We start from the raw sequence: 25582 nt of genomic DNA on the forward strand, positions 1-25582 counted from the left end.
GGTTTTAATTTTGTTTACATATTTGGTAACTGTTTTGTTTTGCTAGGATAAAAAATTATTTTTTAATTAAGAAAATATTTATCTTTAACTTATACATAGCTATAAATTTATTTATTTTTTTAAAAAATAAACTTAAATTTGATTTTATATTAATATAAATTAAATTAATAATTTTTTTATAAAATAAAAATAAGATAATACAAATTCTTTCATTCAAACAAGTTATTTATTTTTTATTTTTAAAAACTATTTTTTGAAACACCTCATCCAACACTCATATTTTTAAAGAATTCTAAAAATTTACCTTTTTTTTTCTATATTTTAGAAACAATTTTTAAAAATAAGTTTTAAAAAACAACACCAAACTTTCTTAATGGTATATTCTTCAATTTTCTTAAGGTAAGCCTTATAAAAAGGCTATTGGGATACACATGGACATAAAGCTTAGAGGAACTCTATTCATTTCTCTCCATTTTCTTTACTTTTTATTTTCTTTTATATTTTATTTTTTATAACAAATAAAAGCCCTAAAAAAGAACTTGCTTAACAAGTATTGAAAAAGCATATAGAATTCAAGAAAACTAATGACTGCTTTGTGAAACAGAAAAGGTTGGTTCATGTCAAGGGCGGATATCTACATGTTTCCTCAAGAGAAGCGTAGTAACAATCGCCTCAGGAAGAGGCTCTGCCCCTCAGTTTATATCTCCAGGACCCATTTTTTTCAAAGTGACATTCTTTCTTTAATTGCAATTGATAGAGCAAAGAATGTAAGCGTGCTACAAAAAGCATTCCTGTGACTTCAAATTTACAACATGTATACATTATCTTACCCACCAAAATGTTTTGAAAGGCTATAAAGTTGAAGCAGGAACCGTTGGTGGTGCTCGGAGAACTTGCTGCAATAGTCGCGCTGCAAACCGTTGGGTTATCCCACCAATAACGCGGCCCCCAAAACTGCGTGCGTCAGGTTCTTGAAGGACCTACTCAAGAATATTTCTATGAATAACTTGGTTAAAGAACATTAATTCAGTGCTCTTAGTTCTAATTCAATGACAAAGTCCATGTGTTCTATACAGCACCTATGCTTCTGCACCATTATTGTTCACTGTATTATCATTTTCTATTTTTTCAAAGGAGGCAACACAGATGGAAAAAGATTCTGGTCAGAAGCAAATGTGTGTTTATGAAAACTTCTACCAAGGAATCAAATAAATAGAGAGAGAAGCTACGTAGCCCATAAACATCAACCATCAAATGCCTTCTTCCCTATCCTTTACTAGAGAGCTTTGAAACGTTTCTCCCTCCTATCCATCTTCTATTCTCAACCAGATACAAATGTGTCCCACTTTAGATTTTTGAGACTATTAATAGCCAAACTATAGGGCGACACTGACCTAATGATTTGTATTGACAAACAGAGACATGGCAATTCCTAGGTGACACAAGGCAATGAAAAGCCAACTTGGACAAAGCTATGGTCATGCACCATGATGCTTAATGCCCACCGAGTTGTCTGAGGATCTGAGAGGTGCTACCATACTCAAGGACTTTGTGCCAATTTTTCTGTGTGGAAATGTCAGAAAATTGCTGCTCTTCAAAGAGGAGAGGAGTTGGGGGTCCTGGCTTGTTGCTATAGTGAGGGCTAATCATAATAGTTGCACTTCTCCAGCAGGCCAATTCTTGAATCAGTTTTCTGAAGAGAGTTAAGGAGAAATCAGACAGTGACTAGTGTTCAGTCTCACTTGTCATCCACCTTTGATTGTGTCAGGTGTTTATTATTTGGTCATTGGTTATTTCAATCTTAAGCAAATATCCAGAGAGAGTATTTCACCTAAACCTCCTCCACAATAGTCGTCTCCTTAAAGAGGAGATGTGGGGACCTTTTAGAAAAACCATTTTAGTTTTCAAGAATTGTTGGGGAGAATCGTAAGAGAACTTCAGAGGGATACATTAGCAGAACACATAGAGCATAGTCGATTCTACATCGAAGAGTTAAGGAAAGAGCCATCACTAACTCAAGTTAAATACCTGGAAGCCATTTTAGAAATATCCTCAAGCTAGGTGGCTAAACGCTTGAAAGAGAGTCTAGACAACTCACTTTCATAATCCTCTTGCTGCTGCCACTCTCAATACACTCCTTTTGCTAGCCCACTTTCTCCTCAAGCTAAGCATCCTTATCAATTCTCACCTCTCAACTAAATGGAGTTATGTCACCACTGCCATTCCAAATTATCTGCTTGACAGTGCACAACTTCCTGATAAAAGAAGAACCTCAAAACATTTGATGGCCCAACTAGGAAGCTGACTGACAAAGATGGTGAAGACCCAGAATATACGCCATTTAGCAGCTGAGGAAGCCTCAAATTAGTTACACATGCCAGGGAACCAGAATCTGGTTCCATCATCTAAGCCTGCTCCAATATGGCATCTATTTTTGCCTTAGTGGCATGCATGCAACAAACACAGTAACAAATGCTTGCAGCAATAGCTTCTGTCCAAACTCAACAAGTTATTTCCCCTGAAACTTAATTTTGAATTTCACCTATCATATCCCTGGGCCTAGTAACCATTACCCTCAAGGCTATATTAGCCCTGCATTCCAATAATATAATGGAAAGGCCAGAAGAGCCAAAGGACATGTCATCAAAGAGCATCTCATCGTCTTCATTAATGTGCCTGGCTCTATGCTTCTGCTAAGGTTGTCTTCTGGATTTTTTTTTTTTTTTTGATAGGTAAAGAGAAAACAGGTTGTCTTCTGAATTTTTCTAAGTCCTTCATAGTGCATGCTTGCTCTTGCTTGGTACATACTAATCTGCCCTAGGGTCAGTGAAGGATTGGGGTGAGATGGTCTCTCTCTTCTATATAAATTTCTTGAACACAGAAGAAAGAGTCTCCATCTTTGAATAAGAGACTCAAATGCTTATGCTTGCCACTTCAGGAATACAACCATCGAGTGTCTTTTGCTAATGGCTGAAGCTGATTTAGTTAATCTCTTAGTTGGTATGGGATACTGAGTATATCTAAAGAATTTGGGTATAGTAACTTTCACCCATCTCCCTGGAGCATCCTAACAAACATGTGCACCCCTTGACAGGAACAGTAGTATTTTTATATAAGCTCTCCTGAAGAGGCAACTACTGAAGCCTCCAAAGCCACTAATAAGGAAAGATCCACAATCCAATAAGAGGAAGGTGCATGAGCAAGCACCATCACTCACTTGTTCCAAGGCAAAAATTCATGCTATCTTTGATCAGCGATTGAAAGATGGTATTCTTACCCTCCCTAAAGTCAACTACCTCCCAACCACGAAAAAGATGGCCAGTGAATTGTACTATTGACAGCGTAGAAACACTCAAAATCCCACTAAGAATGTTGGTCTTTCAGGCAATTCTTCCACAAGAAGTAGGAAGTCCAAAAAATTATGGATGAAAGAAATGAGAATGTTGGAACTACTCCTTTCCTTAGAAATGGTAGAAAGGAAGTTAGTTTGGCTTCTCATAGGAGGAGATCCATATCCTTGTTCACAAGGCTGCAATGCTATCAAAATGGGAGGACTCAAGTACAGACTCCAATGAGAAGCACTCAAGGAGCAATGGAAGTAGCAAAGAGTTTGAAACGGGAAAAAGCACATTGACAGCTTGGTTGGAGAAGTTTGGTTGCATGATACCAAGTCTCAAGCAGAGAGGTACAAAGGGAACCATGGTCAGAAGGTACAAATCTCCCCACCAGAGTAAGATCATCAGAATCTGTTAGTTGAAGCCATTAGTTGGGGGAACCAATATAATGAGGATGTTGACAACATCTACCCCATAGCTGTGTGTAGAAATGTTATCAAGTACTTGAATTTCCTAGTAAGTATTGTTTAGTAGAATAAGAGACTAGATCTCATTATGTTCTTTTCCTTCTATATACGATGACTTTAAGGGTGAAAAGGAGACCATGGGGATGAGTCTCATAAATCAATTTATTGATGAATGGATTATAACTACTCCGGTTCTCAAAAGTAACAGTATACCTCTGTACTCCCAAGATACACATAAAAAAGTTTCAAGTTGCTCCTCCATTCTCCATGTGGTTGTATTTCCTTCACTCCCTATGTGTGCACCCCTTCAACCATACGACACTTGTGAACAACTTCGACAAGTTCTTTAATGGTATCCCAGGGATAATCACCAGCCAAAAGATCATGCAAGTCATTTCTCTTGTTCATTAAATCAATATCCTATAGAAAGACTAGGTCCCAACATATCACTTAGCATCCTTTTGAGGAAATCAAGTACCTTTAAAGGCTATAAGAACTGGGAAATGATGCAAAATAGACCATTCAGTATGATTATCCCAGTTCTGATGTTTAACATATGAGCATGTGAACATCAAGGCAATTTGGGAGATCTTCTACATAGGGTAATTACATGCAATGGAAGACAGCATCATACCTGAGATGGGGTGATCATGGGTGATATGTTGGGAAAATATATGTGTGTGGGTGTGTAATCAACCAAATAGATTTTGTTTGACAGCTGTCATTTCAGTCCAAACTAGAAATAATAAAACAAAAGAAAAGAAAATTCAGAATTAGTTCTCACCTGTAAAATGGGCTGCAAGAGGGCTGGATCAAAATTCTCTGAGGATCGCAGAAGTCTCCATATCCTAAAGACTTGGTCTCTAAGCTTTATCATGTTTTCCTGTTCAGTATCACTCATCATAAGAGGTCCAGCAGTGTTGCCACTAACAATTAGAGTCCTCATAGGATTGGGGATAGAGTTGTATGTATCAATCACTGTGCCTAGAATAACAGCCTCAGTAACACGGACAGCCTCTTTAATAACTAAAATTCTGAGCTCTTCACCATCTGGAGCCAGTAATAATTTCAGAACTGGTTGTAAAGCATCTTTTGCAGAGAAATCTCTATCTTTTCTTCCCTGAACAAGTAGGTTTTCAAGTCTATTCCATCTGCACAAACCATCGTCAACACATTTTCAGGGGCCTGTTACACTTAGGAATATTCCAACAAAAAAATTGTAAAATTAAAAGTGTATCAGGACACATGCCTGAACCTCCCATCCTTAAAAAGCAATTCAATAAGAGCATCTCTGAGATATGGATTGGGATCCGTGAGTAGTCTTTTAGCAAAATATGGATATGATGCAGCCAGCACCTTGAAATTAGGATCAGCATAAAGTGCTAAGCCTTCTAGTACAGTAAGCGACCTCAATATTAATGCATAATATGCCGGGACTACAAGAAGTTTGACAAACCAATTATCAATTACCATAAGAAAGTAATATTGAAAAATTGTACATGCTTGTACATTAATACAAGTATCCTAATTTAGGGTTGAAGAAAATGAGAGTTACTAAATTGGAGTCAAGTCCTCAATCTATTTGGCAATCCATGAAACTGAAGCCTATCGGCTAAGCCTCCTGTAGCATTGTAAAAGAAACCCAATCTTACTGCATATGACTTGAAAGTAATTGAAAAAGCACAGTAATGGCTCACCATTAAATGGATATTGATATAAGACAGCACCCAGCCCATCCACTATGGTTTTAAAGTTCAGTTCGCTCACTGTTGAATTAAGAGCACCATCAAAGAAGTTCTGAAGTGCTGGTACAATTGGAGAAACATCCACATCAGGTGACAAAAAGTCTAGGGCATAATAGTCACGAGCCATAGCTTCATAATCCCGATTAACCATGTGAACAACATGACCAATTATTGCAAATCTTGCTTCTTCAGGTGTCTCACTCATCATTCCAAAATCAAGAAAAGCAAGCTTTCCCTCAGGTGTTGCCAAGAGATTACCAGGATGAGGATCTGCATGAAAGTATCCATACTCAAGTAGCTGTCTAAGGCTGCACTGTATGCCTGTGTTCACCAGATCCAAGACCTTCAGCCCTTGTCTCTCAATGGCAGCTTGCTCATTCAATTTGACTCCATCAACCCATTCCATGGTCAATACTTTGCCACTGGTGTAATCCCAAAAGATATCTGGGACGAGAACATCTTGCTTGTCAGCATACAACTTCTTAAACCGCCTTGCATTCTGACCTTCCTGCATAAACCTATTAAAATTAAAATTCAAACCCAGAAGAATCTAAGTGCAATGCAAAATTATAGCTTTTCTACTTCGTATAAGTTGCTAAGTTGTACGCATTACTAAATAATTGAAATGAAGACTACAGTAGTGAGATTCTTTGTCATTTCAACCAATATGATTAAGACATAAACAAATGAGATGAAAGTATAAAAGCATTAATGGGAAATCTAACCTGGACATAGTTGAGCTCTTGATAAACTCTGCGTGCAAATTCATCAATAAGAGCAACGACATCACTGGAGATTACGTCAACATACTTATTTATGAGAAATCCTAGACCTCTCAGTAAGTAAAAATCAAGTCCAATAGCTTCTTCAATGCCAGGTCTTTGTACTTTTACAGCGACTACCTGTCCAGAATACTTTAGTTGGGCTTTGTAAACTTGACCTAAACTGGCTGCAGCAATTGGAGATGGAGATATGGACGAAAAAATGGAGTCAAGTGGGAGTCCCAACTCCTTCTCAATGCATGAAAATGCCTCTGCATCAGGAAATGTCGGCAAAGCATCCTGCTCAGTCATAACATAACAATGAAGGTTATTTTAGCCACACAAAGGCTTATTCTTTGTCATAATATTCCATTTGTGTTCCCTTTCAATAACTTTCAATAAAACAACCTGGCATTATGCATGACCATGTTAATCTTTCCATCTTTTATTTAAGGGCGGAAAAATGGCATTCGGGCAATGTAAAGTGGCCAAACAAAAGGTTCCAAGTTTTTGTGATCCTAGAGTTTTAATCATGCTGAGATAAATCATTGTTTGTCCTTTGAAATATGAGTGCAAGATCATAATAGAAACCACACAGGAAATAACATTAACTAACCATTAACCCACTGATTACCCAAGTGTTTATGCTGTTAGGAAATGCGCCAACAGTGTATAGGGAGTTAGAATAAGCTTTAATACTAACTCTAAAGATTAGAATCATGACCACGGAGGAGAGACATTATAAGAAAGGAAGGAGAGAAAAGAAAACCTGCAATTGAGAGAGCTCCTCGAGATACTCAGGTGGACAAAGGTCGGGCCTTGTGGACAAGCCCTGACCTATCTTCACAAAAGTTGGGCCCAATTTCGTGAAAATCTTCCTCAGATCAACCGCCCGAATTCTTTTATTTTGATCTAGCTGCCCGTTGCTTTGGTCCAGCACAAGTTTCAAGGCAAATGAACCAACGCCAATAAGAATTTCCAGAGTCCTCCGCAATACCTGACAAGCAGGGCCAAGATCAAATGAAGATGATAGTAAGAAGATGATTCGGCAAAAAAATTGAAAAAAACGGTTGGTTTTAGAATTGAATTGACGATTGATGATTGATGATTGATTACCGACCTTGATAGGGCGAGAGCGGTATTTGTTGGAAACAAGCTCGGGAGTGTAGACGGAGGCATTAGCGGCACGGGCCATAGCCTTGGCCTCGGCCTGCATATCGTTGGCTCGATCCCTGGCCCCTCGCAAGACTTGTATGGCGGTGCTGCCTCTCCCATCTGCAAGTGCGGGCAGCGCCTCTACGGAAGCTGCTTGAGATATTACTGCCTGTCTGCGTTTACAAGCACCCTTTGGCCTTGAAATCCTAATTGCCCTCGACCCACACCAAGGTGGAGGAGATGACCATTGATGAACCCACGAAGATATCGCATTGTTGGACTGGTCTTGACATTGAGATTGCAAAGGGCCTGGAGGAAGAATAGACATTAAATTGGGACTCTATCTACAGTCCTCGCGAATGGCAACTCACAATTCACACCAATTTTCAACTCCCCAGAAATAAAATCTTTGAAATTTTGGTGATGGACCTAATACGGAAACACGCTATTCGGTGCCATACCTCTCGTTTCCGTCCAGTGTATGTATGACACGTGTAAAAACATCCTGCAATTTTTAAATTAAGCCACCATATTAATATGTTCTTTTACTAATTCTTTTAAGGGTTGTTTGATTAAATTGGTTTAAATAACCCCAATATTTGAAAATCTAACCCACCGATCAAAAAAAAAAAAAAAAAAAATGTTGATTGAGTGAAAATGCCCTTCCTTTTATTTCCCTCTAACACTAACTACTTCTGTTCTTCTGTTTCATTTAACTTTTTACAAAACGACTCATTTTTTTTCCTTCATAAACCACAAAAAAAAAAAAAATATCATCATCTTCTTCTACTTCATTATCTTGTTTTGGTGCACAGAACAGAAAGCTCATCTTCTCTTCTATTTCGTTTAAAGAATGACTCCTCATCTTTCATCTTTTTCTTCTATTTCATTCCCTTCCTTTGGTGCATAGAGCGAAAAACTCATCTTTCCTTCAAAAGCCCTAGAAATTTTCTTGTCCATCCTCTCATCCTTTGTTTCATTCCCAATCCCAGGAAAAATTGTCTCACCTCATTTTATCCTCTCGTCTATCTTCTTTCCTCTCATCTTTTTGTCAAGTTATCTCATATTGTATCTTCAAGCACGATGAAAAAAATGAGTCAATTGAAGAGTGATAAGAGAAAAAGGTTAAAAATGGTGGTGAAAAAGCAAAAATCCCAATTGTGAATGGAAAAAGCAAAAATTATGATTGTAAACTTAATTGTGGTTAAGTCCTTTATTAATTCAACTCAACCGCTGTTAAGTTCAAGTGAAAGACTATGAATTTAACTGTGGTTAAGTTCTTTGTTAATGCAACTCAACAACTATCAAGTTTAGGTAAAAATTCTGACTATGAACTTAATTATGGTTAAGTTCTTTGTTAATACATCTCAACCACTGTTAAGTTCAAGTGAAAATTCTAATTATGAACTTAATTGTGATTAAGTTCTTTGTTAATGTAACTCAATAATAGTTAAGTTTATGTTAATACAATGACTGTCAACTAACCATAATTAAACTTAACCAATTAATTTATATGATAAAACTAAAACATTAACTTAAAATTTCATTCCATCATCAAAAAAATGACTTTAAACATATTGTAGACCTCAATTTTGTCCCTTGACACTTGCATTTATCCTATGAGTGTCACATGCACCCATGTTTTCATATGGCACCACTAGGGCCTCCTTTTGGGCTTAGTCGGTTTTTTTTAGCCTTGTTTAGGTTCGTATGTGGTTCATTGTGGTGCGAGTATGGTTCGTTTTGGAGTGCCATCGTGGCCATTTTCCTAGTTGTTGGCATCATGCCATAGGAAGGAAGTGGGGCCATCCCAAAGTTTTAGCTCAGTTGGAGTTTATCGGAGTGTGTCTGAGCTCGGAGCACTTGGGCTTGTTTTGGCCATATCTCCCTCATTCGAACTCGAAATCGTGCACCGTTTTTTTTCATGGACTCCTTATTCTTCAGGAAAAATTATATCAAAATTTCATAATTTTTCTCATCCGGATTGACCGGTCCCCAAAGTTTCAGTTTAGGCAGAATGCATGGGAGCAAGTCCGAATTCGGAGGACTCGGGATTGTTTTAGTCATATCTCCCTCATCCGACCTCGGAATCACGCACTGTTTTTTTTCATGGACTCCTTATTCTTCAGGGAAAATTATATCAAAATTTCATAATTTTTCTCAACCGGATTGACTGGTCCCCAAAGTTTCAGTTTAGGCAGAATGCATGGGAGCAAGTCCGAATTCGGAGACTCGGGATTGTTTTGTCATATCTCCCTCATCCGACCTCGGAATCACGCACTGTTTTTTTTCATGGACTCCTTATTCTTCAGGGAAAATTATATCAAAATTTCATAATTTTTCTCAACCGGCTCGACCAGTCCCCAAAGTTTCAGTTTAGGCAGAATGCATGGGAGCAAGTCCGAATTCGGAGCACTCAGGCTTGTTTTGGCCATATCTCCCTCATCCGACCTCGGAATTGTGCACCATTTTTTTTCATGGACTCCTTATTCTTCAGGAAAAATTCTATAAAAATTTCATAATTTTTCTCAACCAGCTCGACCAGTCCCCAAAGTTTCAGTTTAGGCAGAATGCATGGGAGCAAGTCCGAATTCTGAGCACTCAGGCTTGTTTTGGCCATATCTCCCTCATCCAGCCTCGGAATTGTGCACCATTTTTTTTCATGGACTCCTTATTCTTCAGGGAACCTTCTGTAAAAATTTCATAATTTTTCTCAACCAGTTCAACCGGTTGGCGTCCAGTTCAACTGGTTCATCAAGCTAGCTTGTATGGAGCACTGGTTTTGATGATTTTGAAGCCTAATTCCTACATGGCTTGGGCCCATAAGCTCCAGATCGGTCTTGGGCTATATTGTGGGTCCATTTTGGGCCTTGGTTTGGGTTCCTTGCAGCCCACCATGAATCCATATGGATCCTTGGTGGTGAAGCAAGCTGAAAACTTAAAGGAGTCAGCTTGCATGGAGAATTGGTGAGGAGAGTTATTGGGGAGTGTGGTTTCGAGGTTGAAGGGCTGTTTTCCAGAGCTGAATGCATGGGAAAATGAATGGAATCTGGAGGAACAAAGGGGTCTGATATAAAATCCAAAAGAGGGGAAGAAGAGAAGGACTTATCTCTGGATTCTAGGAGGAAACTCTGTCAAAACGGTGAAAGCCAAAGGAGAAGAGGGTGAGAGCTTAAAAAAGAGAGAGAGTGGGGAAAGAGTTTTGGACCTGAGAAAATTCTGTGTGTTGGGAGAGAAAGGAAAAGAAAGAAGAGGGAAAAAAATAGAAAAAAGAAACAGAGGAATGAGTGAAGGAGACAAAGGTTTTGAGAGATTTTCTGGTTGTAGAGGGAGTAGTTTCTTGTTCGTGTTGTTGAAGGGGAAGGCTTTGATTTCTGGAAGTAGAACTTGGACGTTTGCTACCCCAGTGACTTCATTTCTACCTCGACATCTTCAACACATGCATAGGTAACTCTTTGATCCTGCTTTCTGTTATTTTATATTCTCATTCTTTCTGAGGTTTGTTGCAATAATCTGTTTAGACAAGAAAATGAGGGCCTTTGCTGATTAGTCTTTGGGTCAAGTTTGTAAGTTGTATGAGACTATGCATGTCTGATTCAACTAAGAGTGAGTCTATTATTTTTTGAGCATTCGAAACGGTCATTGGAGGTATATGAAAGATAAGGATGGGATCCTTACATTTTCGTTATTGCATGCCTAAGCTCCCATGTATGGTGTGATTTGTTTTGTGAACAAAGCAAGTATTTCTCTCATTAGCAACTAGTTTTGATTTGTTTTGAGTAAGCAAAGGTCTCTGGTGCTCGGATTCAGGTTTGGAATGAGGGTTCCTTAGCCCTCAATTTAGGTTAGTTTTGCTTCCTTCATAAGGCCTTCGTGGTTCCCCTTGTCGTTGCATCTAGAGGACCTTTTGGGGTTTTGGTGCCCATTTGTGGGTAAGGTTCTGGGTTTTAGAATTAAACTGATCTCTTGTGTGATTTGGTTGCTACTGGAAATCCTCTGTTTTTTCCTTTATTTTTTTTATTTCTTTTTTTTTTGCTATTATTTTCTTCTGCTGTTACTTGTGTGTGGTTTTCTTGGCTAACTGATCATTGATTGGGTTTCAAAGGCTGTCTAAGTTTAGTTTTTTTATATTGGCCCTTGAGGCCTTGACCTTAGTAGTTTGTAAATAAAAAGGGGGCATTGGTTGACTATTTGATGCATTCATTTGTTTTAAGCCTGAATGTGGAAAGAGAATTAATAGTCCTAATGGCTTATAAGGCAACTGTTTAAAGCTTTGGTCATATCTGATTGCTTATGAAGGCAAGGCTTTTGTGCTCATTAAATGGCATTCTTTGGGATCTTGGTTGCATGTATGTTTGGGGTAAGGACTCCATTGTTTGGTTGCATAGTGATGGTGGAATTTGCATTCTGCTTGTGGCATTCAAGTAAGGTCCTTGTTGCGTTATTGGTTTCAGGTTTGGAAGTGTAGTCAATTTTTATTTTTATTTTTTTTGGGGTTGCCATTGGGCTTTCATGCTAGGTTCCAAAATACCAAAAGGGGGCTTGCACCTTTAGTTTAGGGAACTATTCCCTTTAGTTTTGATTTGAGAAAAAGTCTCTTTGGACTATTTTGTTTGGAATTTGGGGTAGACCATTTCGGTTTTTCAATTAGGATTAGAGGTTATGGCATATTGGCTGAGCCACTGTGCTCATCATTCAGCCATTGGAGCCTCGTTGGTCCTAGATTTGGCAAGGGAGAGGACATGGTGTTCATTTCCTTTTATTGTAGGAAATACGGTTAATTTGTTTAGAAAGTAGGCCCTTTCATTTGTGGCCTTGCCCTTTTAGGGCTGCATGCTAAAGGCTTATGGAAAAATTGCATCTACTAAAGCATTGGCTTAAGTGGCGAATTTTAAAGAAAACAATGTGTTTTGGGTGGCTTGGGTTTGGCCTTTTATGGAACACATTGCATTGTTTCGGCCGGTTCTCCCTCATTCGGGCTCGGAATTGAGTGCCGTTTGTTTTTTTGGATTCCTTATTCTTTGAGAAATATTCTGGTAAAGTTTCAAATTTTTTCTCAATCGTATGAACCAGTTGGGAACCAGTTCAACAGGTGGCTTGGTGGCAGCCCTGTTTTATAAATGCTTTGCATTGTTTCGGCCGGTTCTCCCTCATCTGGGCTCGAAATTGAGTTCCATTTGTTTTTTTGGATTACTTATTCTCTGAGGAATATTCTGGTAAAGTTTCAAATTTTTTTCTCAATCGATTGAGCCAGTTGGGAACCAGTTCAACCAGTTCTGCTAGGTAGTTCCAGTTTCAGCATGTTTTGACCCCTATTTTTGTTATGGTTTGGGCACTTAGGCTCCAAGGAACTTGTAGGCCACCTTTAGGGTCTGAATCCAGATTTGGTTTGAATTAATGTGGGCCCACCTATGAGTTAAGGGTATTATTGGCTAGGAAGGTCGGGGGGGTTTATTGTGAATGTTTGGCTTGGGCACATTTTGATGTTTGTTTAAAAAATGCTTGCCACGTGTTGACTAACCCCTCATTGCAGCGCTTGGATAGGGACCCAAGGTATGTACTTTGACCCATGGTTTGAGTTCATTTGTGGGTCTTGGTATCCAGTGATTGATGTTTTGACATGTGATTGCCATGCATGCTTATTGAGTATTTATTCCTATTGGCTAATCATTTATGTAGCGCTTGGCTAGGAACCACAGGTATGTGTTTGATTGTTGGATTTTGTTTTAGTATGCCCACATGACATTTGGATTGCGATGCTTGTTGTGCATTGATGCTTATTGACTGATCTTTTTTGCAACGCATGGCTAGAGACCTCAAGTAAGCCATTTATTGATTTATTGAGTGCCTATGCATGCTAGATATCGAGTAGGTTTGTGTGATTCGTGTTGTCTATGATTAGCCTAAGATGCTATTTGATCCTTGACCCATATACTCCCACATGCCCAATTCAATAGTAGAGACCGAGTTCCGAGCCTAGAGGGATGTTACCTCACATGAGGTATCTTCCCGATAGGTAACTTGATTCCCGGACCCAGACTTAAGTTTCGTAGACCGCTTTTTCCATACTGGAGTCATCAGGAGTTTTTGTTCTTACTTAATTTTTCCTCTTAAAAAATATAAAAATAAGAAGTAAGTGGTGACTCCAAACAAAACCGTTCCTTATCGGGGACGGATTTTTCAAAACTCGAAAACCACTTTTCCATTCCATTCCACACTACTTTTTTTAAAAAAAGAGATAGCGAGTCGCGCCATCCGAGTGGATCGGGTGAGGGTCCACACATATACATCAGAAATTCCTTCATGACCCTATACAAAAAAAGAAAAGGTAGATACATAGTTAAATCATCCTTAAAAAACAAATTCTATGGTAACATTATTAAAGTGATTGATGAACTAGTTGTAAGAAGAATTCTTTGTTTTAAAAAATGTTTTTATGAATCATGTATCTCAAATCCTTGAAAATTTTTTAGAAAAATTAAAAGATATCTTAACCTATCTTTTCAAAACTGAAAAACAAATTGATATTTCTTTTGAAACTATTCCACCTTTATTTCAAACTGATGGATCAATAGTGCCAGCCTATCACCATGTGTATACAAAACACAATAAAGAACCACTCATCCCTCAACAAAAACCAGAATGGGAAATGACCCATTCCAATGAATTTCTAGAATTTTTTATTTGCTTTAGAGCTTTTCAAATTTATGATCTTAGACCAATCCGAAATAAATTATTTCATCTCATTGGAGAAATAAAAACCATGTCTATATGGAGAAACAAACCTTTAGAACACATTATTGTTCCAAAACCTTTCATTACTCTTGAAGAACAAGATTTTATAACTAAACTCAGTGTAGAGTTACCAAAACCGTCTTCTTATCTCAGCGATGACGCATCATTTTGGGAAATCCTTGACGACGAAAGTTATTATAATATGCAAAATGCAATGGAACGTTGATGTTAGCAATGGCGATATTGAAGTAGTAAATGTGTCTCCAACTACAAGAATTTAATGCAACAATAGAAGTTCAAAATCAATAAAGCCATGTACAAAGCCACGTAGACTGCATGTGATAAAAAAGAAAAAAAAAAGACAAAGAAGAAGCCACTAAATGGATGGTAAAGAAGAAAGAATAGTCAAATATCATAAATCTTACCATCTTTACATTTATTGTTAACCAAACCTCTGAAGACTTTGTAAATATTTTTGCTTGCCATCTACCAACTACCGACAACCCCAATTAAACTTAGTTTGTCATATCATAAAAGTTTTGTCTATAAATGAGTTATAAACTAAGAGAAAGCAAGCGAGCGATCAAAGAGCGATTAAAGAAAAATCAAAGAGAAATACAGTCAATTCTATATTTAGTTGTAAATTTCTACATTCAACAATAAAAAGTAAGAAATTTCTGTTAAATTTCTATTCTCATTTTATTTACAATTTATTTTATTTGTCTTTTTTCTTACCCTTAGGGGGTAAATAGGGTGGTTGGTTCTCTTGTCCCACATTGGAAAATGACAAAACAAATGTGTGGTATAAATACACATGCACATCTCAAGGGTTAACTAATTGTGGTGGTGGGCTTTGGAGGACAGGGGATGGATGAACCTTGGGCCAAGGGGCTTAGTAAGCCCACTTAGGTTTTACTCAAACAAGGGTTGACCGGTTCATATGAAACTAGAAGGTTCGTCTGGTTCGATGGTCCAACCGTTGGTTCAAGTGGTTTAAAGGCGGTCTAACCCTTGGACGACTCGTTTCACCAAACTGGATTGGAAACACTGTCGGTTGGTGGTCGGACCAATTAGACTAGCCGATTCGATCCGATTCTTAGATTTGTGGGCTATTCAGGGGACTTGCCCTACCCTACTCTTTTAGGACGAGTTTAGGAATATTTTAAAAACCTGAACCAAGTTTAGGATGGGTATAGATTTTGTCACAACCCGCCCCACCCTGTCCCAAATATTAATTTACGAAATTATCCTTCAACTACCAATAAAATATGACAAAAAAAAACCTCCCACTATTCATAGACTTATTTCTTCACATTTGCCATAATTCCAATGACCCATTTTTCTTTCTTCCTCACACCAACTTAAAGACTCCAAAATCAATTCCATGTTGCTCTTGCTTTAGCCTCAACACCCAAAACTCCTCTATCGTGACATCATACTTGGCATAGGCCATGTGTTCCTATCCACCACTCAATCATACCCATCATTGGCATTTTCAATCTTCCCAAATCTCTTTGTCCTAAATATGTGCAAGGCAATCATCTAGCATCACCTCGAAGTCTTTGTCTAAGAGAGCAACTCAATAAGAACGAGAAAGCCTTTGAAGGAGTGAATTTAATGAAGTCTTGGTTCAAAGATTGGCCCTAAGAGAGATCCAAATCCATGATTGATGTTGACCTATATTCTTATTTGGTTCATTATTCATTTTGTTCTCTTGTGAATTGTTCAGATGATTATTATTATTATTATTATTATTATTATCAGTACTTTGCATTAGTCTTCAATCATTTAAGCTAACTATAGACTTAAAATTGTTGATAATTATGGTGTTAATTTGAACTTTGACATTGTTTTTTTTTTTTTTTAATATATATTTGATAGATGGTCAAAATCTCACTATTTTTCCGTAAAAGAAGAGTGCAATTAGGTATGGTGTCCACTCATTACCAATTAGGATTAGGGCTTGCATCGATCATTCCATACCAAATTTGACAAAATGCATATTTGAGATGGGGTTATTAAACCTTTCATCAACGAGGATGGGAACAAATCAACTTACCCTGACACAAGTCTGAGACGGGGATGGAGGATAACTATGTAATCGGAATGGGAATAAGATAGGAGTGTCTTGTTCCAAACTTGTCTTATTGTCATTATTAGTGACTATAGTTTTGACCATTTAAAAAATAAAATTCAAAACCATAGTTACTAACTATAGTTTTGTCACATGAATGCTTATGTGGATGAAACATACTAAATTAGGTTTTATTTTGCTACCTGAGTTAGTTTATGGATTTTTTTTTAAAGGAATTATTTTTGTGCAAAACCTAAAATTATGTGTAGGAATAATGGGCAACTAATAATGACAATAGTAGTAGTTGGGACTCAAGTTAAACTCTTATAAGTCAAATACACTTCTAAAAAATATCTCTCACATGTTAAAACCATTTTTACAATCATTTGTCTAAAATTATCAAAGTCACTGGAATTCTTTATTTCTAAAAGGTCCGTAAAATTGTTTTAACATAAATCCATAAATCCAACCTTTTTTTTTAAACAAAATCTCAATTATATATATATATATATATATATATATATATATATATATATATATATATATATATATATATATAATTTTGTTAAATTAAAACATTTTTTAGAACAAAATTGCAATTTTTTTTTTTGTCATTTAAAAAAAAAAAAAAAAAATCTCAATGGGTATGTTGGTATTTGATGAGTCATTTGATGTTTGTTTAATAAGTATTGATTTGATGGACTTAGCTATATTATGTGTTGTTGGTTAAAATATATTTTACCAAATAAATAAATAGATGTTGGAATCCTGGGTTAAAAAAAAAGTGCTTCAGGGGATATTTCCTTTATTTTATTTTTTATTTTTGACATTTTTTTTACAATTCCAAAATTGGGATTTAACCAATTTTCACATTTTTTTTAATGCTTTAGAATAGTTTGTAGGATAGAAAATTAAATCGCTCACTTAAGCCATAATCATCACTTTAAGCCATAATATTTTTAATATTTTTATTTCTAAGTTGTAATATTCTTCATATTCTTTATGTTCCTATTAATTATGTGTTTACATATTAAGGGGATTAAATATGGTGTAATGAGTTATTGAATTTGTGGTTATAAATGAAAATATTTCATAATTGAAAATTTAATATAATACCTTAAGTCAAATAGAAAAATTATGGAGATTGAATTATCTTAAAATTATGGGAGGTCTCAAATGTAAGTGTTTTAACTCATCAATATAAAGTCAAACAACTTACCCATAAATAGTGTTAAAGTTCTCAATTGTATTACACACATTTTTCATTCATCTACTTCTTTTTTCTTTATTTTTCATTTTTTTTTTCTGGTCAAAAGAAGAACATTACTTTACAAAGCTTTCAGCTCTACCACTTATGTAGATTGATGTGAGTTATATAATAAATCAATTAGGTTATTACATTTTGGAGGGGTGACCAATTCTATGTTGTTCTAAATACTAAACCTTTTTACGTGATAACTCTAATAAAAAAAAAAAAAAAACCAAAGAAAAGAGTTATTACAGCTTTGTAATACTTTGAGTATTATTTTGAGGTGGTTCTAAAAAATTTTCTTTTATCAAATTCTTTAAATTTAAAACGTGTGCAAATAATTTAAATGAAATTCGGTTTGCTAAATAAGTCTAAATTAAAATGCAAGAATTTATTAATTTTTTATTCAAATATTTCAAGATTATAGGTTCCACAATTCAACTTTGGGTAACTTTAAGTGAATATGGGTTATTTTTATTAATCTTGTAGTAATTAAAATGTGGGATTAAACGAGATCAACCTAATTTCTATTACTAAGGATTACATCCATCTCTAATTTTTAACATTTTATTTCAATTTGAATTATCTATTAGATGAATAGAGATAAAATCTTAGGTTGGGTATAGGATTTTTTGGCCTTTATTACTTGGCATGAATTTTGCCTTAAGGTCAATAAAAATAGTGAAACCCCATATAATTAAAGATAAAATATCACCAGGAATCCCTAGTTGTTATAATAGAACCCTTAAAAGTATGACATGATGTAATAGATTTGGAATTCATTATTCATTTAATAATATTTCAAGCTCCCTTTTATCCATTATTATTTCATACATTATACTTTACGAGCACTTTGGCCCAACATCTTTTGCATTGTATATGATTTAAGTGTATTAGGAGTTGCACAAAAGATCCAAGTTACAGGTTCCTTGCAAGTAGATGATTTGTTCATAGCCGGTTCGTGGACGTAGTCAATCCATTTGAGGTTGTAGTGCATTATTGACATCTTAGATCTAAGCAACATAAATAATACAAATTCTTTAAAAAATTGATCTTTAGGGTTAAAATACTGACCTTTAGATTTAGATGTTCCCAAAACTTGAATCTAAGTATTGAAGAATTAAATCAATGTCATTAGAAGTCTTGTAGAGCCAAGATCTTCCGCCCTATGACTTTTCCTTGATCTTGGCACACTTTCGAGAGGGGAGAAAAGAGGATGGAGACTCTAACTCTCGTTCTTTCTGGAGATGGAAGACAACTCTATGGAAAATTTATGGAAACCTTAAACCCTAAGGGGGTATTTATAGGGTTCCTTAATGGTCTTAAGTGACTTAAGCCCACTAAGGGCTTAGGTCACTTAATTTAGCTCAACATGGGTCATAATTGATTAATTAACCCAATATGACCTACTAATTAATCAATTAGCCTAATTCAAAGACCTTGTTCACTATGCAACCTTGTGTAATTATCAAAATACCATTATACATAAAAATTAACTTAGAGCTAATTCAACCCTCACAAACTGTGCCAATGAGGTATATGAGCTTAAGCGGGAACTACTATGACTTATATAACATTACTAACTCCCTCAAAATCCATTTCTGAAGTTGATTGAATATCTCACTACAAAGAATTAGTTGAATTCTAGTATCCTATGTAAATAACAATAAGACACCATATGCTCAAGTCCGTAACCTACTATCCATTGCGTGTTTCTCCATGAATTGGTGTCTATAGTCTAACAAGGTGAAAACTATCAGCCTTTCAAGAATACTTCTACTATTCTTGAGTTACAGATCCTTTTATTGTGTGTTCAACTAACATGTCTTAACTCTCCAAGAGCTAATGTCAAGTTCAACTTACGAAACTACTTTGATAATAGTTTTCATGTATAGAGTTCCTTAGGATCACCTAAGGGGACACTCTATCTTATCCCATGAGATATCATGGTACCTTTAATGAGAATACCTATTGCTATCAATTTCCATCAATAGTGACCTAATCCATTGGGAATTATACAATCAACTTACAATCTCACCCATAGGTCAAAGTCGCTGCTAGCTTCAACATAAACTTAATATTTTCTCAAGGTTGAGAGACAACATAATGAAGTAGCTTGGTGAGGTTATGACTACTTGATAGCCTTAAGTCATGACTCATTGTAGGTCTTGTCCAATGTGTAACCATACACACTAATGTACTCACCAATCTTGATGGCCAAGACTAGTCATCCCTTTGTTGGGATTAAGTCCCTAAAAGCAAGATATGATGTAACAAAGTTAGACTTGACTATCCCCTTGCTATCCCTTTGGTGTATTGACATTGATTTGAGCATTCAACCTATATCTCTTACCTTGTATATGGAGTATTACATTTCAACATCAAAATTCACTTAATTTCAACATTTGAATTTCATTTTAACATAAACTTTTCATGTCGGAAATTTCTTTTTGATAAAAAAATCGAGTAAATTTTTTTTTTAATGCAATTTTGACATGGAGTTATGGTTTTGCACTATCTACTTTAAATGGTTGTAACTGTTTCATTTTAGCTTTGATTTATACATCATTTAAACCTCTAGGTTTTTTATTTCTTGAGTTTCGAATTGATATGTTGCTTTCTCCAAAATAAACTTGGGAAGCCATTCAAAATTCACCTCAAAGTGAAAGTATGTGCAGTCGCTAGGTCTTAAACTCCTATCTACATGTCGGACTTCATGCCATGGCTTCCAATATTTCATTCTCATGTTTGCTTACCTTCTATCTCTCTTCATAGCATTCATGCCTCATCTCTTCCACTAAGCATTTCTCTATTTGCATATGCTAAACTCTCATCACACTTCATGACTCTTAGAGCTCTTTTGATGCATATTGAGTTCCTTCACTACTAAGGATAAAAACGATTCTTGCAACTTGCATTTTTTTCACCTCTTAAACTTGAAGTTTATCTCAAGATATATGTTAGATACATGGCTAGGGACATAGAAATAATTTGAGTTAAGTCGTAAGGGTTGGGCTTTTATATTCACTCTTTAATTGCACTATTAAACCACAATTTGTAGCCTTAATTAATGGGACAAGTTGTATTTCCTTTATTATATGAAATTCTAGCAACAAAAACCATAAGGAGATTAAAAAAAAAAGCTTACTAATGAGAAGCAAAATGAGAACATTGGAGATTTCAATAAGCCCTTTTTTTGGTTTCAAGGAGACACTACAAGAGATGAAAAAGAAAAGTTCTTTTCTACTTTATTTTTCTCAAAGTTGCTTACGATCTCATTAAAAAGAACTCGAAAAAGATTCCTATCAACAATATGAATGAATATGAGCTCTATGAGCATAAAAAGAAGGTCGAACAATATGAAAATGATGAATATAATTGTTGACACTATATTTTTGAACTATCTTGCTAATCATTTTTATGATTATTATGACATTAATTATTCTTCTACAAAGAAAATTTGGAAGGCCTTACATAACACCAAGAAGGTAGGAGCAAAGAAGTATGTAGCTAGTTGATTTTTTTTGTAATGAAATGGTGGATGGAAAATTCATTGTAGAGTAAGTTCAAGACTTTCAAATGATAATAACATAAGTCATTTCTAAAGAAATCAAAATTGATAGCAACTTAGATGTGGTTTAACAATATTGATAAGTTACCACCATTGTGGAGAGAGTCTTAGAAAAACATGTGCCACAAGCAAGAAGAAATGTCCTTAGAAACCTTGATCACATGCATCCACATAGAAGATGAGACAAGAGACCAAGATGACTCATATAAGAGAGGAATGATAATTCCAACTAGGTAAATTTAGTTTTCATAAATAATAATTCACCTAATAGTCATTTTTCTAACAATTCCCAATTGAAACCTAAAAGAAAGAATATGAAAATAAAGGATAAATATTTTCAAAATAACAAAAGAAATCCAAGCCAAATGAATAAGGACCAACAACCTCCTTCAAAAGCAAAAAAATAGTCTACAAATTTTATTTTATTTTATTGGTGTCAAAAGTGGGCATGTTGCTTGAATTTGCAAATGTTGACAACATTAACCTACTACTCCTCAAGCTAATGTTACCAAAGAGTCACTTGTAGCTATGATTATTGATAGTAACATGGTTCAAAGTGTTGAAGGATAGTACATTGACTTTGATTCTAGTAGGCATGTTTGCTATGAGGAAAATAGATTCAAGACATACATTCCTTTTAAGGAGCCCAAGAGTATTAAGCTTAGTGGCTTTCACACTGAAGTGCTTGGAGTGTTATGGTTGAATTAAAATTTACCTTTGGAAGGATATTATCTTTGAAAAATGTGCTTTATACTCCTTTCACAAGAAGAATTTCATGTCAAGCTTCCTTCTTAATAACGTTGGAATTAAGCAAAGAATGAAATCTAACCTACATATAATATCCAAGAAGGGGATCTTTGTTGCAAGGGTTATGCTTGTGATGGAATATTAAATTGAATGCTAAAAATAAAGCATCTTCAAGATCTATTTATATGTTATTTTTAAATTTTTGGCATGCTCATTAATATCTTATAAATAGTAAGTATACAGGAATCATGAGTAGCTTGGGATTAATTCTAGTGTACAAAAAATGTTAAAAAAGTTGAAACATGCATTACGATTGAGATCACGAAGAAGCCTCTTAAAATGGTCGAGAGAAGTACCAAATTATTAGAATTGATATATAATAATTTATGTGAATTTGAAGGGATTCTAACTCGAGGTTGAAATATATATTTCTTTTATTGATGATTGTAGAGAATCTCAGATAACTCTTAATCTTTGAATAAGGATAAAATCCAAAATTTGGTTTATTTTTAAATATGGGAGATTATGATTATGCTACTTGTTTCTATTCTTAATTGCTACCTATAATATTATAGCTAACTTGAATCTCCTAAAATATAGTTGGTTTGAATCTCCTAAAATAAAGGGTTGTGGTTACAAAGCCTAACCTATAAATATATTTGTATTGAAGAAATAAAAGTAAGAGAAGCAAACTCCATTTTATGGTTTGCCCTTTTTTTCTACAATGTTTTTCTTTTATATTTTTCTTTTTGTTTCCTACTCAGTTTCATTGGTATTAGAACTAGGGCTAGTTGAGGCAAAAAAAATGTACAGAACAACCTTAAATGGTGAATGTGGGGATTCTAATTCTAAAGTTTCTTCATAAGTCTCACAGCTCGTCCCCATTAGTTCATCCACTACAGTCTTTCCAACCTTTTTTTGAAAGTTCTTCTCTTCAAATCACAACTACAAAATTGAATAATCAAAATTTCATTCAATGGTCTCGAAGTGCTCTAATGATGATAAGAGGACAAGGCTACCTTGGTTATGTAGATAGTTCAATAAAAAAACCATTTATAGGAGATCTCTCTTTTCTAACATGGGATGCATAAAATTCTATGGTTATTACATGGATTATGAACTCAATGGAAGAAGATATCAAGGAATTTTACTTATATTATTCCACCACTAAAGAGATGTGAGATGCATTAACTCTAGCATATTAGACATGGAAAAGTTGGCCTAACCTTTTAAACTTCGAAATAGAGATCATGATTTGAAACAAATGGAGTTAGATGTTTCCCAACATTTCAATGCTCTAACTTGATTATGGTAGGAAATCAATTTTTATGTCCAAATTCCTTGATAAAATCTTAGGGATGTTGAACTATATAAAAAGTAGGTAGAAAAAAAATGAGTCTATGATTTTTTTTGGTAGGATTAATCTCGATCTTGATGGAGTCAGTGGTAAATTTCTAGGAATCAAACTTTTCCTATTGGTTGTTGAAATATTTGCCTGAAGTTCGAAGAGAGGCAAGCCAAAAACGGGTTATGATGGGTGGATCAAAACCATCATTACTTGAAGCTTCAACTTTAACAGTTTGTGGTTAAGAATCCCCAAGAACTAAAAAAGAAACAATCTTTGGTGTGATTTCTGCAAGAAAAAAAATCATACCAAATATCATTATTGGAACTTACATTGTAAGTCGCTAAATGGGAAGGATAGGGAAATTGAGATCCCTTTGGTTTTCAAATTTAGCTAAGATTTCTAACCAACCAAGTCCTAACTCAAAGCAAAATGTTTTAGGAGAAGGTACACAGTTCCCACTTACCAAAAAGAAAATGGAGCATTTGTACAAACTACTCAAACTGTCACAGGACACCAATACTTTATTACTAGCACAAATAGATAATTTTTTCTTAGTCCTTAATATTTGCACCAATGATTTGAAACCATAGGTGATTCACTCTAGAGCCATAGATCACATAATGGGTTGCAAAAAATTATTCTCATCATACAATCCTAGTTCAAGAAGTTTCAAGGTTAAAATAACAGATGGATCTCTTTCAATAATGACAAAAACATGAACTATTAGAATTAACTCTAATATTCAACTACATTATGTTTTGCATGTTCCAAATTTATCTTGCAACCTTCTCTCTATTAGTAAGCTGACTAAAGATTTAAAGTGTGGTGCTCATTTCTTTAAGTCTTCTTATGTGTTTCAGGACCTGATTTTGGGGAAGAAGATTGACAATGCTAGAGAATGTGAGAGGTTATATTATTTTGAGAAAAAAGGTGAATTGAATAAAGAAGCTCGAACTATGAGTTGTAAGTCTTTTTCTAGAAAATAGGAAATAATGTTGTGGGATTGTAAACTAGGCTACCCAAGTTTTTCATATTTATGAACTTTGTTTCCATCACTATTTCATATTAGAGATTTTTTTTTCAATGTGAAATTTGTCACTTAGCCAAGCATATTCATTCCACTCATCATTCTCAAAAGTATAAAGTTTCATCACATTTTTCATTAGTCCATAGTGATATTTGGGGCCTTTCACAAGTTAAACATTTAATGGAAAAAAAATGGTTTATCACATGTATTTATGGTCACACTTGGGTTTGTTAGGTATAACTTTCGAAAAAAAAAAAAAATAGAAGCAAAACAAGTGTTCAAAAATTTTTATGCCATGATTAACACCCAATACAATACAAACATTAAAATTCTTAGAACTAACAACATAAAATAATATTTTAAGTGTATTCTAGGAAGTTTTCTCTATGAGAAAGGTATTATTCATCAAAACTCCTACATAATAACCCCACAACAAAATGACATTGTTGAAAGAAAAATCACCACCTTCTAGAAGTAGCTAGAGCCATTATATTCACAAATAATGTACCAAAATACCTTTAGGGGGATATTGTTCTTACTACTTATTATCGAATAAATAGAATACCAACTCAGATTCTCAATTATGAAACATCGTTAACTTGTTTTCTCAAAGCCTATCCTCACAATTGATTTATCTCTTTACTTCCATTAAGAGTCTTTGGTTGTACCTTTTTTGTACACTTCCATGATAATAATAGGAGTAAATTTAACCATAAAGCTCAAAAATGTATTTTCTTAGGAAACTCTCTTACATAAAAGGGTACAAATGTTACTCACCAGAAATAGACAAATATTATACGTCCATGGATATGACATTCTTTGAAAACCAACCTTTTTCCACCAAAAATTTCTCTCAAGAGGAAAAAGTTAATGAGGACATAATATTTTGGATGCCATTGCTCTTATATCTGCATCACCACTTGAGCCTGGACAACCACAAACACTACTACTTGAGCTTGGACAACCACAAACACTACTACTTGAGCTTGGACAACTACAAACACTACTACCTAAGCTTGAACAACCATAAACACCCTCTGTCGAACCTACTATAACCATGAACAAAGGTTCAATGACAAGATAAGACTTGCAACTCCAATCTCTCAAGCCCTTTGTTTATTCAAGACGAAATAATACTCAAAAAGTGGAACATTTTACATACTTCTTGAGAAACCATGAATTTGAACCAACATTAGGTGCTCAAACTTCTAACCCACATGTTACGTCTAGAGACGATGATCTTAATGTTCTTATAGCTCTTAGAAAAATAACCCGATCTCATACTCAACACTTAATCTCCAAGTTAGTAGCCTACAGTCACTTGTCATCATCGTTCAAGCTCTTGTAACTAATTAGGTAGTAGTGGAA

At 35.2% G+C, this 25582-nt stretch overlaps 1 protein-coding gene across 1 annotated transcript; it reads right to left on the minus strand.

Annotated features, from left to right (window-relative positions):
* Positions 1-715: 715 nt before the first annotated feature.
* On the minus strand, positions 716-7878 carry LOC117911334 (protein ACTIVITY OF BC1 COMPLEX KINASE 3, chloroplastic). The gene is made up of 7 exons (XM_034825662.1): positions 7429-7878; positions 7078-7305; positions 6273-6608; positions 5500-6055; positions 5052-5238; positions 4587-4953; positions 716-980 (listed from the first exon to the last, which is right to left on the minus strand). Exons 1-7 carry the CDS (start codon positions 7789-7791, stop codon positions 852-854), a joined length of 2166 nt encoding a protein of 721 aa, XP_034681553.1. The 5' UTR covers positions 7792-7878; the 3' UTR covers positions 716-851.
* Between the last annotated feature and the right edge of the window lie 17704 nt (positions 7879-25582).

The sequence above is a fragment of the Vitis riparia genome, chromosome 3, assembly GCF_004353265.1.
Source record: "Vitis riparia cultivar Riparia Gloire de Montpellier isolate 1030 chromosome 3, EGFV_Vit.rip_1.0, whole genome shotgun sequence".
Lineage (NCBI taxonomy): Eukaryota > Viridiplantae > Streptophyta > Magnoliopsida > Vitales > Vitaceae > Vitis > Vitis riparia.

Excerpts from the sequence above, each read along its gene's own strand:
- LOC117911334 (XM_034825662.1), bottom strand. The coding sequence starts at position 7,791 with ATGTCTATTCTTCCTCCAGGCCCTTTGCAATCTCAATGTCAAGACCAG. Across the intron at positions 7,306-7,428 it reads ACCGCTCTCGCCCTATCAAG|GTATTGCGGAGGACTCTGGA; the intron begins GTCGGTAATCAA and ends CCTGCTTGTCAG. Across the intron at positions 6,609-7,077 it reads AGGAGCTCTCTCAATTGCAG|GATGCTTTGCCGACATTTCC; the intron begins GTTTTCTTTTCT and ends ATGACTGAGCAG.